Here is a 14,518-nt window from a genome sequence, read left to right on the forward strand (position 1 = left end):
CATGTACACAAACAGTCTTAATTCCTAATGTTCTCCAAGAGCTACTGGAAGTCATATTTACCCTGCCAGCAGAAACGTGCTCAGGCTGGGACAGAAAAATAATTGTACTTTTAAGCCCCAAAACAAATTGCTCTTCTCTCATTCTTCTTCATTTAAAGCCCCTACATCATTAGAGCTGTTTCTTTTCCAGGAAAGTACAATGCCTGCATTGTTTATAAAGTTTAATTGTAAAGAAAAAAATGCATAAAAGAACAAATGATGTTCTGTGCTGGTAGCGAAGAATATGAAAGTGTCCAATTAAACAACCATTGCCTATGACTTGTGTAATAGCAACATCTGTTATCCTAATGAAACAAGTTTGTGTATAAAGGGACCCTCTTGGTGCACTTTGTTGGAGCAGGATCTGACCCAGATACTCCAGGCACGCTCAGGATCCTCGTGGAAATCCTCCCAGCTGGTGCCATTGATGTGTGAGCTTGCACATGCACGGCCAGAGCGCTTCCAGCAGGAACATTGCCCTTTTTTGTAGCTGAAAGCCAACAAAAGCACAGGAAGGCAGCACATGGTGCCACTTTTCCAGCAAGTTCAGCCACGGAAGGGTTTGGAAGTGTGAGGAGTGCCTGGCGAACTCAGTCCGTGTCAAACAACGCTGGGGACAGAGAACTGCACCCCCGAGAGCTGCTGTGGTTTGTTACCCAAACTGCCCTGTCTGCTCCAAGATTTCAGTACTTTGGTCCAGATTTTCCCAGCTATTTCACTGTTCTCTCCACCACAGGACAGCCCAGGAGGATAATTCAGTTTGCAAAGTCCTGAATCCCAGAATGGTTTGGTTTGGAAGAGACCTTAAAACTCATCTGGTGTGGATGCCGTGGGCAGGGACACCTTTCACTATCCCAGGGTGCTCCAAGGCCAATCCAGCCTGGCCTTGGACATTCCCAGGGATGTCAGGCAGCCACAGGTGATGTCCTGAACAGAAGGTGAGGGCTTGAGACTGGCAGGGAGCAGCAGGAATGGGACAGAGCTCGGGGCTGTTCACCCTTCCCTCAGTGCAAACCCAGCCAGAGCTCCCCGAAATCCCAGCCTCCTCGGGAGGAAGGACACCAGGCAGCTGGAGCTGGGAAGCCTCTTGGATATGTTAATTCACAGCTGTGCCTCCAGGCCCATTAATTTGGCAGGGAATGTTAATTTGTTGGTAAAGAAGAGCATCATCCAGCACCTGCAGCTGCTTTGGAGAGGAGCTGAGGGGACTCCGAGCTGCTCCCTCCTGTCCTCGGAGCCACTGGGAACCACCAGGCAGAGCTGAAGCTGTGATTCCCTTCTCCAGGAGCTGGAGTGATTCTGGCCAAGGAAAAGCAGAAGACTCTCACCTGATTTTTTTGCTGTCCTCTGCACTTCAAAGCTGTTCAGTAACTCTTGTCTCCCTAAAAGAGTTCAACCACGGTTTTCTCCAGAGTTCCTCCTCAGGACCTCCTCACAAAGGTTGTCCAGTTATGGACCTCCTCCTACAGATAATATTTTATAATAGGAATTTTAAAGTATCCATGTTGATGCTGCATCATTTTGAGCAGGAAAAATGATAAAATCAAACCAGAAAATCTTCCCCCCCCCATTCTTCCAGTATGTCTTGAGTACAAAAAGTTGTATAAATTCCAGTTTTATATTTGTTGCTCAAACTTTCTAATTAGTGCTTAATTACTTTAAACAGCCAGAAAGAAACAGCAAGAGGACATACAGCATATCTTTCCCAGGCTGGTGCCAGGGTACAAACCATGGTGATATTTTTATCCTGATTACTTGAGAGATGAATTGCCAGCAGTGTCTTTTGGACACACAGCCTAGTGACACTTCAGCAGAAAAGAAAACCTCAAAGGATGCTTCCCATCATTGCTTCGCATTAATTGTGTTGACTCTTTGTATTTCTTTTTTTACATAAAGCACCTGGGCAATTTCTTGAAGGCAGACAGGTAACCAAACCATCAATAACTTGTCGGGTTTTCATTACATCCTGCCCGGGCAAAATGAAAAATGACACCCTGCAAATGGCTTTCTGAAGTTTGGATCGACAGCGCAGCATTCATCTCACTTTGCAAAGACTGTGGCATGAGATGGCTCTACTTCATCGCAACATCTGAAAGAACTGACTTGTCCACTCATTTTAAACAATTTTCTGCAGAAAGAGAAGAAAATGAACCAGGCAGCCCCTGGATTTGGTGGTCAGAAGCCTTGGAAATCCGTTGTCCTTGATGGCCTCCTGTTCATAAGCTGTTTGCCATCGGGGCTGGCTGCAGCTCTGTGTTGATCTGGAAGTGCCCAAGGCCAGGCTGGATTGGGATTTGGAGCACCCTGGACTAGGGAAGGTGTCCCTGCCCACAGGAGGTGGGACTGGATGAGCTTTAGGGTCCTTCCCACCCCGACCCATCCTGTGATTTCATGATCACACTGTGTTTTAGCACTGGAAGGGCTGCCCAGCCCAGGGCAGTGGTGGAGTCCCCATCCCTGGAGGATTAAAAAGATGTGGCACTTGGGGACAGGGGCTAGTGGTGGCCTTGGCAGTGCCAGGTTAACAGTTGGAGTCAATGTTCTTCGAGGGCATTACCTAAAAATGATTTTATGATTCTATAAATGTTTCCAGCTGAAGGTTACCTGAGGAGGATTAGAGACTTGTGTAGAATCCAGGTTTGGTGCTGGTTTATTTTGTATGCATCAGTAATTAGGCTGATCCCTAAAATTTCCACTCCATCCATCTGCTCCCGTAGAAGCAGGAAACAATTCCCTGTTCCCAGCCACAAACTGCTGCCGAATGCTCTGACGAGTGCAGTCCCAGCCTGTGCCAAGTTTCAGCTGGCAGACCTGGAATGAGCCTCTCCCTCATGCCGTGGCACAGCCTCCTGGAACATCAGCAATCTGTTCCTGTGTCCCCAGCAGATTATTTGCAGCGTGGTGGTGTTGTAGTGCTCTGTGAAACACGTGTAGGACATCCCTGCTGCCTGTGCTGCTGCTGGAGCTGGCTCAGAACCGTGCTGGGCCAAACCTGCAGGGTTGCTGTGCCCCAAGGGCTAAGAGAAGTCAAAGGGCTTGCACTTGATGACCATGTGTTAATTTTAAAAGCACAGCTCTGCTTGCAGATGTGGAGAGGGTGAAGTATCCAGAGCTCTGGATCTGACCTCCAGAGCACAGTGAGATGTGTCCTGTTAAAAGCAAGATGAAGATATCCTAAAGAGAAATGTGTCACAGGGGGCCAAGAGCAATCATCAGGCTTTCACCTCGGTTCTTGTGGATTAATTTTAAAAGCAGAGCTCTGCTTGCAGAGTTAGAGAGGGTGAAGGATCCAGAGCTCTGTCCCAGAGGCATCTGACCTGTGGAGTGCAGCCAGACGCATCCTGTGTTGACATCCTTAAAAGCAGGATGAAGATATCCTAAGAGAAACCTGTCACAAGGGGTCAAGAGCAATCATCAGGCTTTCACCTCGGTGCTTGTGGATTAATTTTAAAAGCAGCATTCTGCTTGCAGAAGGTGGAGGGGGTGAAGGATCCAGAGCTCTGTCCCTGAGGCATCCAACCTCCGCATCACAGCCAGATGTGTCCCATGTTGGCATCCTTAAAAGAAATGTGTCACTCGCTGCTGTTCCTGCTTGAGGTTTCTCATGGCTTCACGATTATTAAATTCATCTCTGGGTGCTGAACACACAGCTACAAATTGTTCCTCCCTCTGTGTAAAGCTGCCCCAGGAAGGAGCCTGTCCCTCCCCGCAGTGTCAGAGGGAGCAGGATGGGGTTTGCTCCGTGGTGAGCACACGCTGCAGCCACTGCTTCCCAAGGAAATGCCTGGCATCACCCTCCTCAATGCACTTTGGAACTGGTGTGCAGCTTCCTGCTTCTCCTCCAGCTGAAGAAAGCAGTGATAATGATTCTAGTATGCCTGTAGCATTTTGAAGGAAAAAATTATCAGATGTTTCTTCTCTTGGGTGTTTTCATGGTGAAGAGCAAGCAGGCAATGATTTTACAGTTAGGGCCACGCTTTGAGATGCACTTTTAGAATCCAAGGAAATCATTACACATCTAAAGGGGAAGAAGCATTCCTAATGAACATTTCAGATTTGGTGATATTTTTGATGGCTACTCAAACATCATTTTGAAGTGATGTAATTGTTTCCTTGGATCTCACAAACCTGTTAATGTCCATTACAAGCCAAGTGAGTAATTTCTCTTTGTACTTTGGGCATTTTTTGTTGGAACCAGAGGGAAAGATGTGTTATATTTGAAAGGCTGTGCCTTTGGGCTTGAATTCGGGTGGTATCAGCTGGAACAAATGAGCTGAGAATGCATTTGCTGCCTCTGCTCTGATATCACAAACGCTCCCAGAAACGCTTTGTGTCAGCAGCTGATGCACTGAAAATCTTGCATGGATCTTTTTTTCTCATAAGAGAATAATTTTTACGAGCTCCAGTGGAGTTCCTGTTGATTGTTATTCTCTACAAACCTCCACAGTGTTTGCTGTAGGTAGAGTGGTGGCTTGTCCTTTTCAGGAAGGCGTTTTTGGCTGGATGCTGCACTCCAAACACGATTCCTTGGATTTCCACTGTCCCTCTCCATGGATTGGAAGTCATTTCATTCCCATGCCTTGGGCTATAGCCAGTGCCCTGGAAGAATGAGCACAGCAAATATTTCACTGAACATTAGCTAGAGTGAGAGCAGGGGTGGCTTTGCAGCCCCTGCTGCTGCCCAGACAGGATTTTCCTCGCTTGCGAGAGCAGGAGGATGAGTGTGGGGAGCTGTGTCTCTGCTGGCTAATTGTGCAGAAAGGGAGGCTTCAGCTTCTCATGAGATGCTTCTCAGTGTCATTTACCCCTCCACTGCCACCAGAAGAGCTGGTCCATGTCCTGAGCCTTTTGTTTGGGGTGTGGAGCGTGCCTGTCCCTCATGGTGCCATCACAGTGTTCATGGTTTAGCAGACAGCTTTGTCTGCAAACAAACTGCCAGCTGGAGGGGCTGTGGCAAAAGGGCCATTTCCCTGGGGGATGGTCTTCAATTCCCACCAAAACCAATGGAAAATTGGCTTTTTGCACCGTCAGACCCTTCTGGATTTGCAGAATCTTCCCATATCAAATTGTCACTGCCTCACATCTCAGGAATGAAAGCTGTTGTAAAAACAAAGCTTTCCTTTGCTTTACTCAAATCTGCTTGCTCAAATATTTATTTTGATGGCATGGGCTTTCTGACTGTATTTATTTTAATTTTGTGCGTAGTAAAAAAAAAAAGTGCTTGGAGAGAGAAAGCAAAAATGTTTCTATTATTTGAAATTCTCCACAGCCCCCTCGCTCCCTTCAGGGTCCCTCACAGTTCTTGTGTTTGGTTTTCATTTGTTTCCTCCCATTACCAGCATCCCTTAAGAAAGATATTTTCCAGAGAACTGTTCTTCTTAGATAACCTAGGGATATTTTTGTATTTGAATTACAACTCCAGGCATCTCTGAACAATCTACATGAAGTCTCTCATAGCTATAAATGCTCCCTTCCTTTCCTCCTGCCTCCCTGCTCCATCAGGATGAGGAGGTTCTGTCACTTCAGACTTCTCTTAAGTATGCACAGACTGAAGGGAAGATGATGACAAACCACAGCTTTTGTGTTTATAGATATTAATAATGGCTGGATGCAGCATCATTGCTTTGGACTGCTCCGTCACTGCAGATAAACAATTGGTGGAAAAAGAAAATTGTGGGCAAATGGAGGATGCCAGCTCCATGCTGGTTTAAGCTGATGCTGAATTCAGTGGTGGTGTGCTGTTGGATATTTCCAAAGAGGCCAGTACTATAATATCAAAACTGGTTATCTGAGCAAAAGATTTTCTCTTTTTTCTTTCTCTTTAGAATATTATTTAGAGGTTTTTATGGTCAGTACTAAAAGAGGGGGAGTGACTTTTTCCATGGACAGGCAGTGCCAGGACAAGAGGGAATGGCTTCCCACATTGGGAAGTGGGAGATGTTCTACCAAACTCAATGCAACAGGATTTTACCTCAGTTTATTTAGAGCAAATATAGTTCTTACCTGGAAATTAATTATAGAGGGGCTGCTGTTAAGAGGCCTGTCAGTTGTCATGGATAAGGCAGGAGTTATCTACTGCTGCCTTCACTGAGAGAGAGACGTGCACTAAATTAAATGGGCTTTGACGGAGGCTCTGAATTATCTCAGGCTCTTCTGTGAACCATGAAAAGACAGGTCCTTACAGACAAATAAACACTGGAGCAGCTCTGGGGGTTGGGTGAGGCACAGCCAGCAGGGCAGGAAGGTGCAGCTGTGCAGGAGGCAGCGTGCACAGCAGGAGAGTCCACTCAGGTGGGAGTTTAGATGGAAATCAAATGGAAAACTCGTGCTGCTCCAGCAGGTGGGATCATCCTGCCTTTCCCTTGGATTTACCCTGACAGCTCTAGAACAGACCCAACTTGTCTCCTCCTTGCTCACTATTGGACATGAAATGAGTGCACAGAAGCTTGGTAAGTTCAAAAGAGAAAAAGACCCAGTTTTATTCCAACATCTGGTATTTATAGAATTCTAAAGGTAGCTGTGGATTGGAGGATGGAATTACCACCTCTCCAACCACACTGGTCCAAAGATCAATCAATCATTTCTCTCCGCCCACAGAGAAATATGTAAACTATTCTATTTATACATGAAATTGTGTGGGAACTCTGACTCTCAAATATATAAACATTAACAGAAGGCTAAAGAAATTTTATGAGAACTTTAAAACTTTCAAAAGAACTATAAAGAAAAGTAACACGTTTAAAACTCAGGGCAACGCTCAGGTTGTTGTTCTGAGCCCTCAGGCTGCGTCGATGTCCCACCCTGGTGGTGGTGTGGACACCATCCCTTTCTCCTCCCTGCCCAGGAACATCTGAGGAGCCAGGACAAGGATGAAGCCCCAGCCTGGAAAGCCCTGCCTGCCTGCTGAGGGTTTGTGCTGGTGTTGGTGAAGGGTGGGAAGTCCCAGTGAGGTGACAGGGTGCTGGGTGGGGTTTAGGGTCAGGGCTCTCTCCAAATGTGCACCGTCAGAGCTGTGAGCCCCAGGAGCCTGGCTTGGACCCCGGGGTGTTTGAATGGAGATGAAGGTAGGGACAGAACGCTCTGACCTGGCTGTTGGTTATTTATGCAACACAAAGGTGGAGTCAAACTGGGGACAACATCCCAGGGCCACAGGAGTTATTACCTGTGGGCTATACCCTGAACCAACCCATTCTTCAAGTGATGAGCAGGTACTCATGAGCTGTGTCCCTGATTTTGGGTGGGCTGTGCTCTGAGCAGTAAAACCTGTGAGGTTTTACTTCACTGTTTACCCAAAATAGCCTAATGGCCAGGACCACATCCATGAGATCATTTTAATAACCCCCACTGCATGGCAAGCATTATTTAAAAGGTGATGGACGGCTACAAAGATGTCTGATAGAAATAGAAATAATTTGATAAATAATGCAATTGCCCAGAGCTGTGACATGAGGCAAAGTTGCTGTTAGGCTAAAAATTGCTCTAGATATTCCTGCTAAGGAACTCTGGGAAAAGAGGGAACAAATACACTGCTGAGACTGCAGTCAGGGCTGCCTGGTGCTTCTGCTTCCAGCCCCCCAGCCCAGGCAGGCCAGCGAGGATAACAATAGGCCATTCATCATGTCAGCTGAAATACACTGTTTTTCACAGGTACGTTTAACCTAAATCCTCTCTCAGAAGACGGATTATCTCTTAGAAGAACTCTGGCACCAGTGTCTCTTTTCAATAGCCACGTCACCACTGCCACAAAGGCTGTACATGAAGGGATCAATGGTAGTTTTATCTGAAATTGCACTCAGTGTGTGTTTCTTCCAGCTGACATTCATTTAAATGCTTGCTCTAAGACATCTTTTCTCCCTGTAATAGAAAAAGGATCGGACATCCGAAGCATTGTTTTGCGGGGGGAAAGATATTTAAAATATTCACTTGGCTAAGCATGAAATATTTAATCTACGTGTGTTTAATCAAGAGTGAAAGCAAGCGTAGTTATGCTTGTATTTCATAAATTAAAATGCTGAAATGATTAGATAAGAAAACAAAATACCTCATGCCATTGCAGCAGTGCTAATGAAACCATTTTGGGGGGGTGGTGGGCAAGGAAAGCTAAAAGTGACTTTGTCATTCTTTTGCTCCGAAGAGGCACGGAGCTGCAATCTGCAGCCCTCGGGAAGGGGATGCACGCCCAGGCTGCCAGATGCACTGCACTTGTACTCCATTCATATTCCATTCATATTCCATTCTTATCCCACGTGTTCCCACCTGCTGAACAGAAAAACAGAGGGCAAGCTGTGAGGAATGCATTGAGGGATAGCTCCCCGGTGGTGCTGCAGGATTGGGGAATTGTTCCTGCTGGGAAGGTCGGGGCTGGCCCTGCTCCTCACCCTGCCCAGGTGCAGCTGAGCTCCAAGCACCCCGGGCTCTGCAGTGCTGCTGCTTTGCTCCTGGAGCCACAGGGGTTTTCTTAATTAAACTCCAGAGCAAGATGTTCTGGTGGATGCTCAAAGTCTGGGATTTTAAACTCTGCTTTCTGTCAAAGCTCAGCAGCAGGCACGTTTTGGGGGATGCAGGTGATGCAGCCAAGCACCCAGAGGTGAGATTTCCATGGAGGTGCTTACTGACACTCCAGGACTTGGGCAGATTTCCTGATTTCCTCTCTCTATTCCAAATAAGGGCTTGATCTCATTTTCACAAAGTCGATGATAAAACTCTTCCTGAGCTCGACAGGACAATTTCTATCTCTATGCATATGTTACTGCCTGAGGAATATTTATCTGCTCCTGGGAGTGCTGCAGTGGGCTCCATGAATGACACCTGGGGTGGAGGTAACACACTTGTGCTGGGGGATTTCCAGATCTGGCAGGGGGATCAGGAGCTGGGAATAAGCACCAACAGATCAGAGCACAGGGATTCTGCACTGCTCCTCCTCCTGACACTGCTCAGGTGTGCCTGAACTGTGAATCTCTGCCTTAAACCAACAGAAAAGTGTCACCAGCACAGCAAGGCATGGAGGGCAAGGAGAAGGAGAAGAAGGTCAGGACATGCCCAAATCCCTCCATCTTGTCCCCTTGAATCCCATTCTAAAAATCCCAAAATTCTACTTTTTCACCCTCTGTTACTTCAAATATCACACTACTCAAGCCCTTGTGGTTTGTAATTCCTCATATACAATTGACAGCTCTTTCCACAGGCTAAAATCAAAGCCACAGGTGTTTTTGACTTTGTGCCAAGGTCTCTGAGCCCCTGCCAGGGTCTGGGGACAGCCAGGGCAGCCAGAGGGATGTGCTGGACAATCTCTCCCATTTGCTGCTGCAGTGGCAATGGAAGTGGCTGAGGCAGGCTGCATTTCTAGATGTTCTTTGCAGCATTTCTGGAGTTCCTTTGTCCCCAGCAGAGTTTTGATCAGAACACTGACACGGTCAGCTCTTGCAGCAGTAGAATCCAGTGCTTCAGTCTAGGAAATGAGCAATGCTTTTATATCCTAATCTCAGACCTGAAATCTCCAGCTGACAACACAGACCTCTTAAACAAATGCTTTGTTTAAGACAGATGACCTTTCTTCCTATAAGGATGCTAAACTATCTTAAATTGCCTTTTTTTTTCTTTTCCAGATGGATATTTTTATCTTCTTTGATTTTTCTCTGATTAGCAGTGACGCTAGCAGCAGAACAGTTCATTAACCTGTGCAAGAAGATATCTATATTTTTATTTATTGTTACCACTGCTGTTAGTAGAGTCAGGGAACCCAGAACATTTAATAGCAAGTCAGCAGCTCCTTTTTTGAGTTTGTAGTGGTCTGAAGAGGTGCAGCAGCCAACACTTTGTTTGATGTGCGTGTTTATGGGAAATGTGGTTTGGTTTTATGTCTTCCCAGGCATCTGGTTAGAAAACATTTTGAGTGTGTATTTCAGAGGAGAGAGCACACTGAGCAGTGCTTCGTTCACTTTGAACTTTGTGTCTTGGAAGAACTTTTTCACCCAAACTGCTGCAAGTTGTGGCTGAAGGGTTGTTTGATTTCCAGGCAATTAGCAGTTTGAGAACCTCAGTGGCCTGAAATGAGCCACTCAACTCATTTAATGCAGATAGGTCTGCAAAGAAAATTTGGGAATTGGCAATATCAGTGAGAGGCCTTCTTCCTTTCTCAACTAACTGTAACAAATTTCCAAGTGTTCAAATAATTATTTGTTAACTTTTGGCACATCGGATTCAGATTAGAGGACAAAACATTCACTGCAGAAAAGCAGCTTCAGCAAAAAGAGCCACATAACCATAAGGCCTCCTAATCAATGAGTCGCAGAGAGGTTTTAATGGTCTGATTTATTTGGAAAAAAACAGTTAACTTGTACAGTTATCTGTCACTTTTAATGCTGCTGGTTTCCAGGAGTGTGGAGGGAGTTTCTGAGAGACCAGATGAGAATTACACATTCCTGGGGGATCTCTGGGGAAGGGCTTTGGAGAACTCAGGGCAGGTCCCCCCTGAGCTCTTTGCAAACCTTCCTGGGGCTAAAGGATGTCCGTGGGCTCAGGCTGTAAAGCCTGGGAGCACGGTCTCAGCTTAGGAAGGGATGGAAATAAAGACAGCACAGGCTCCCTGAGGTGTGCCAGAGCTGGATTGTCTGTCCTGATCCAAAGGTGTCCCCAGGGCTTTCCAGTCCTCATCAACTAAAAACCAGTCTGACACTGGCAACAAAGACAACTGAGCAGGAAACCAATAGCAGGAGAAAGACAGAGACAGAAAAGGCATTAGAATTTGAAATTAAATCCAGCCTCATCAACAGACACAATTAAAATGATCCATGGAAGAGATTAGCCAGTAAATAGCTTTCAGCCATATGGCTGAAAATAAAGCCTAAATAACTAAAAATAAAACCTCAACTGTACAGAAATAATCTAAAACCCCACTTTTTCTGCATTTCCTGGGGTGGCAGAAGTGGAGGGAGGGAGGGAAGGAGGGCAGAGCCTGGTGGGGCAGTGCTGGAGCGCCGTGGTCCTTGAGCTGGAGCACAATGCTGAGCTTGTCTCAGTTTACACTGATTGGAATTTTAATGCTTGCCAAGGGCACCTTCAGCTTTCAGAAAGGTCCCGTTGTTCCTGAAGATCTGGAATTGATAAGAGCAGCAAATAATTCCTGGGGAGCTGCTGGTGCTGCCCAGCTCCTGCTGGAGGCCAAGGTGGCCACTCCAGCCCTGGTTTGATGCAGCACGAGCACTGATCTGTGCCCACGGAGTGCTGGAGATGAGAGAAGCCTCTCTCCACTCTCTCCACTGCTCCCTTCCAATTACTGAGCTGCAGCCACTGCCACAGAAGCAAATCTGTGGCACTGGAGTCCCTCAGAAATAAATGACAGCAGTGAGCGTTACTGACTGCAGCAATTTGGAGACCATGAGGCAGCTGAGAAGCTCCTATTAATATCACTGCTGCTGATGGGTGAAATATCACCCCTGTCCCCTGGCAGATGCTCTCTGCCAGCTGGCCTCTGGCTTTTGGGCTGCTGCAGGGACAGGTCAGGCAGAGGTGAGCCAGGACAGAGATGGGTGACTGCTCTCGGAGCATCCTCCTCCTCCTCGCTTGGCACAGCCACTCAAACTGTGCCATGTGTGGAAGCAGGTCTGTGAATGGGGGCTCTGTAGCTCATGTGTGCCCACCAAGAGCCTGGGGAATGGCAAAGGTGACCCTCAGCAGCTCCCTGGGCCAGCTGAGCCCTCCTGAGCATCACTGGACACCTCGCCCAACCAACTGGTTGGTCTCCAGCTGGTCCCACTGGGGACCAACCCCGTGGCTGCAGCTGGCAGGAGCCAGGGAGCTCCAGGGTGGTTGAGTTTGTTCCCTGGCTCAAGCTGGGCCTTTGTTCAGCTGTCCCAAGGCTCCAGGTGATTCCCTAAAGCCTCAGGAGGGAAGTGCCTCCTGAGCCCTCCTGCAGTGCTGCTGCTGCTGAGGTTCTTTCCTCCTGATTTCTCAGTCCACCTGTGCAGAGCTCTGCTGGCATTAAGGATGCAGGAAGGCTTCTTCTTTTTAGCGAAACTGGGAAATAACTGAGCAGGACAAGGCAGAAATTAATACAAGATTTTCCGTGCAGCTCTGCAAGTGGATGAAGGTGAGAAGGCAGATTGTGCTGCAGGATGTGATTCTGAGGAGGAAAAATGTTGTGAAAAGAGGTGATTTTAGGGTGGGAGAAAGGCTTTTCTGGAGTCTCCTTAGGGTGGTGCCTCCACAGGGCAGAAGTCATTCATGTTCCAATGGGATTTACTGGGCAAAATCAGATTTTCTATGTTCACCGACTTAGAGCAGAAAAAATAACAACCATACCAGGAGGAAAAGCTCACTGAGAGAACATGGGGGACCTGAAGTGCTCTTGTGCAATAGGGTCAGAAGCCCCCAGAGACACTGGCTGTGATCTCTGTCCATGGAAAAGAGTTTCCAATCCTACAGCATGAATTACCAGCTCTGAGTGTTTGATATAAGGAATAATTAAGTGTGGCACGGGTGCAAAAGTAAAATTTTAGGATTCTAGATGAGGGGTCCAAAGGGGACAAGATGGAGGAAATTGGGTGTGCCTTGTCCTTTTTCTCCTTCTTCATGCCCTCCATGTCTCACTGTGGTGTTGGCATTTTTCTGTTGGTTCAGGCTGGGGACACACTGTCCAACGTAGGTGACAGATATTGGCACGTTCTTGTAAATCCAGCCCAGGGAGTTTCTGGTATTTAATGTTTGTCACATCCCACTGAGGGCAGAGCCCCACACGCTGCCCTGCAGGACAGAGCTGGGCAGGGCAGCAGAACATGTTAGAGATAAACAGAATAAACAACCTTGGAACCAGCACAATTATACCAGAACCAATTATGGCTTCTTCATCAATAGCTCAGATTCCGACAGCGCGTCGCCTCGGCTCCCATGTGGGGCAGGGCTGGCTGCTGCTGCACCATCCACAACTGGTGCACGCCCAACAGGGTTTGATGGAGGCTTCAAAGAAAGGGAGGTAAAGCTCCTGTGCCTGCTGTCTTTGCAGAATCACCGTTCTGGATGACGGGAGCCTGCGGATCGTCAACGTCACCAAGTCGGACGCGGGAAGTTACACCTGCGTGGCCACCAACCACTTTGGGACAGCGAGCAGCACGGGCAGCCTGGTGGTGAAAGGTGACTAAAACCATTCTTGTCGTGGCTGGCTGGGGCACAAACTCCCATTTCTTTTCATTATTCCTCCCCCAGGGCCGAATTTCAGCATTTCAGGGATTCCAAGTGTCTTTTTGTCGTTCTGTCAAATGTTGTTTTCAAAAGTAAAAGCTGTAGTTGGACCAATATATTTAAAGGAATTACCTGACAAAGTTATTTAAAGGACTAATTTGATGAACAATGAGATGAACTGACAAATGTGTTGGATTAATTTTTGCCCTGCTGATGAGTAGTCCAGTGTCTGATTAATTATTATAGGCCACGAACATACAGATTATTACCCTTACACTCACTCTCTATCTCTTTCTTATTTGGGGAAAAATCTATATTGGCTAGCAAATCAAGAAACATTGATTACAAAGTGATAGATCAATCAAAAATCTCTAATGCTGTCAGTTTTAATTCTCCCACACATTTGCATTGATGGGTCATACTCAGAGGCTCTCCTTATCAATTGTGTCTGTGGTATACAGAAAATGCTTTAAATGTTTCAATGTGGGTTTTAATCCGTGTTTTTTATCATTGGAACATATCCAGATGTCCCTTTTAACCCCAACCAGTCTGGGATTTTCTGATCCTTGTAGGGAAGCATGTGGACCCCAACAATTCTTCAAGTCTGGGGTTGTTTTGAGTCCTTTGTGTGGCATTTGCCAATGTCGATCCCTGAAAACAAGAACAGAGACAAGAGAAGACCAGAGCTAGGTCTTTCTAGGAGATTAATCTCTTTTTTCCTAATCTGGGTTGTCCTAAAAGGCATCTGCAGCAAACAACCAGGAAAGGGCTGTTCAGGGATTAAAGATTTTATCCATTACCAAAATTATGGAAGGGACCTTAAAGCCCATCCTATCCCACCCCCTGCTATGGGCAGGGAGATCTTCCACCATCCCAGGGTGTTCCAAACCCCGTCCAGCCTGTCCTTGAACAGGGATCCAGGGGCATTCCCTGGGCAGCCTGTGATCGGCCTCTGTCTGTCCCAGGGCACAACTGGGCAGAAAAATGGAAAATCCAGCCCCAATCCCTTCCCAGGGATGGCAGCAGGGTGGGATTCCAGCCCCAATCCCTTCCCAGGGATGGCAGCAGGGTGGGATTCCAGCCCCAATCCCTTCCCAGGGATGGCAGCAGGGTGGGATTCCAGCCCCAGGGATGGCAGCAGGGTGGGATTCCAGCCCAAATCCCTTCCCAGGGATGGCAGCAGGGTGGGATTCCAGCCCCAGGGATGGCAGCAGGGTGGGGTTCCAGCTGTCCAGCTCCAGCTTGGCCTCATCTGGGGCTGTCCTGGTTTTCCATGGTTTTCCTGCTTTTCTCCCCAGGGGGA

The 14,518-nt window shown here is 47.2% G+C and overlaps 1 protein-coding gene and 1 long non-coding RNA gene across 6 annotated transcripts in view; one reads left to right on the forward strand and one right to left on the reverse strand.

Annotated features, from left to right (window-relative positions):
- The window catches only part of LOC144247000 (uncharacterized), a 708,772-nt gene that overhangs the window by 469,213 nt on the left and 225,041 nt on the right, over window positions 1-14,518 (reverse strand). The window lies entirely within an intron of this gene.
- The window catches only part of LOC110469855 (contactin-4), a 276,501-nt gene that overhangs the window by 231,656 nt on the left and 30,327 nt on the right, over window positions 1-14,518 (forward strand). For all 5 annotated transcript variants that reach the window (XM_021529011.2, XM_021529010.2, XM_021529016.2 and 2 more), the window contains one exon: window positions 13,040-13,167. In XM_021529011.2, coding sequence (XP_021384686.2) covers window positions 13,040-13,167 — 128 coding nt within the window. The remainder of the gene's footprint in view (window positions 1-13,039; window positions 13,168-14,518) is intronic.

The sequence above is a fragment of the Lonchura striata genome, chromosome 12 (assembly GCF_046129695.1).
Source record: "Lonchura striata isolate bLonStr1 chromosome 12, bLonStr1.mat, whole genome shotgun sequence".
Taxonomy (NCBI): domain Eukaryota; kingdom Metazoa; phylum Chordata; class Aves; order Passeriformes; family Estrildidae; genus Lonchura; species Lonchura striata.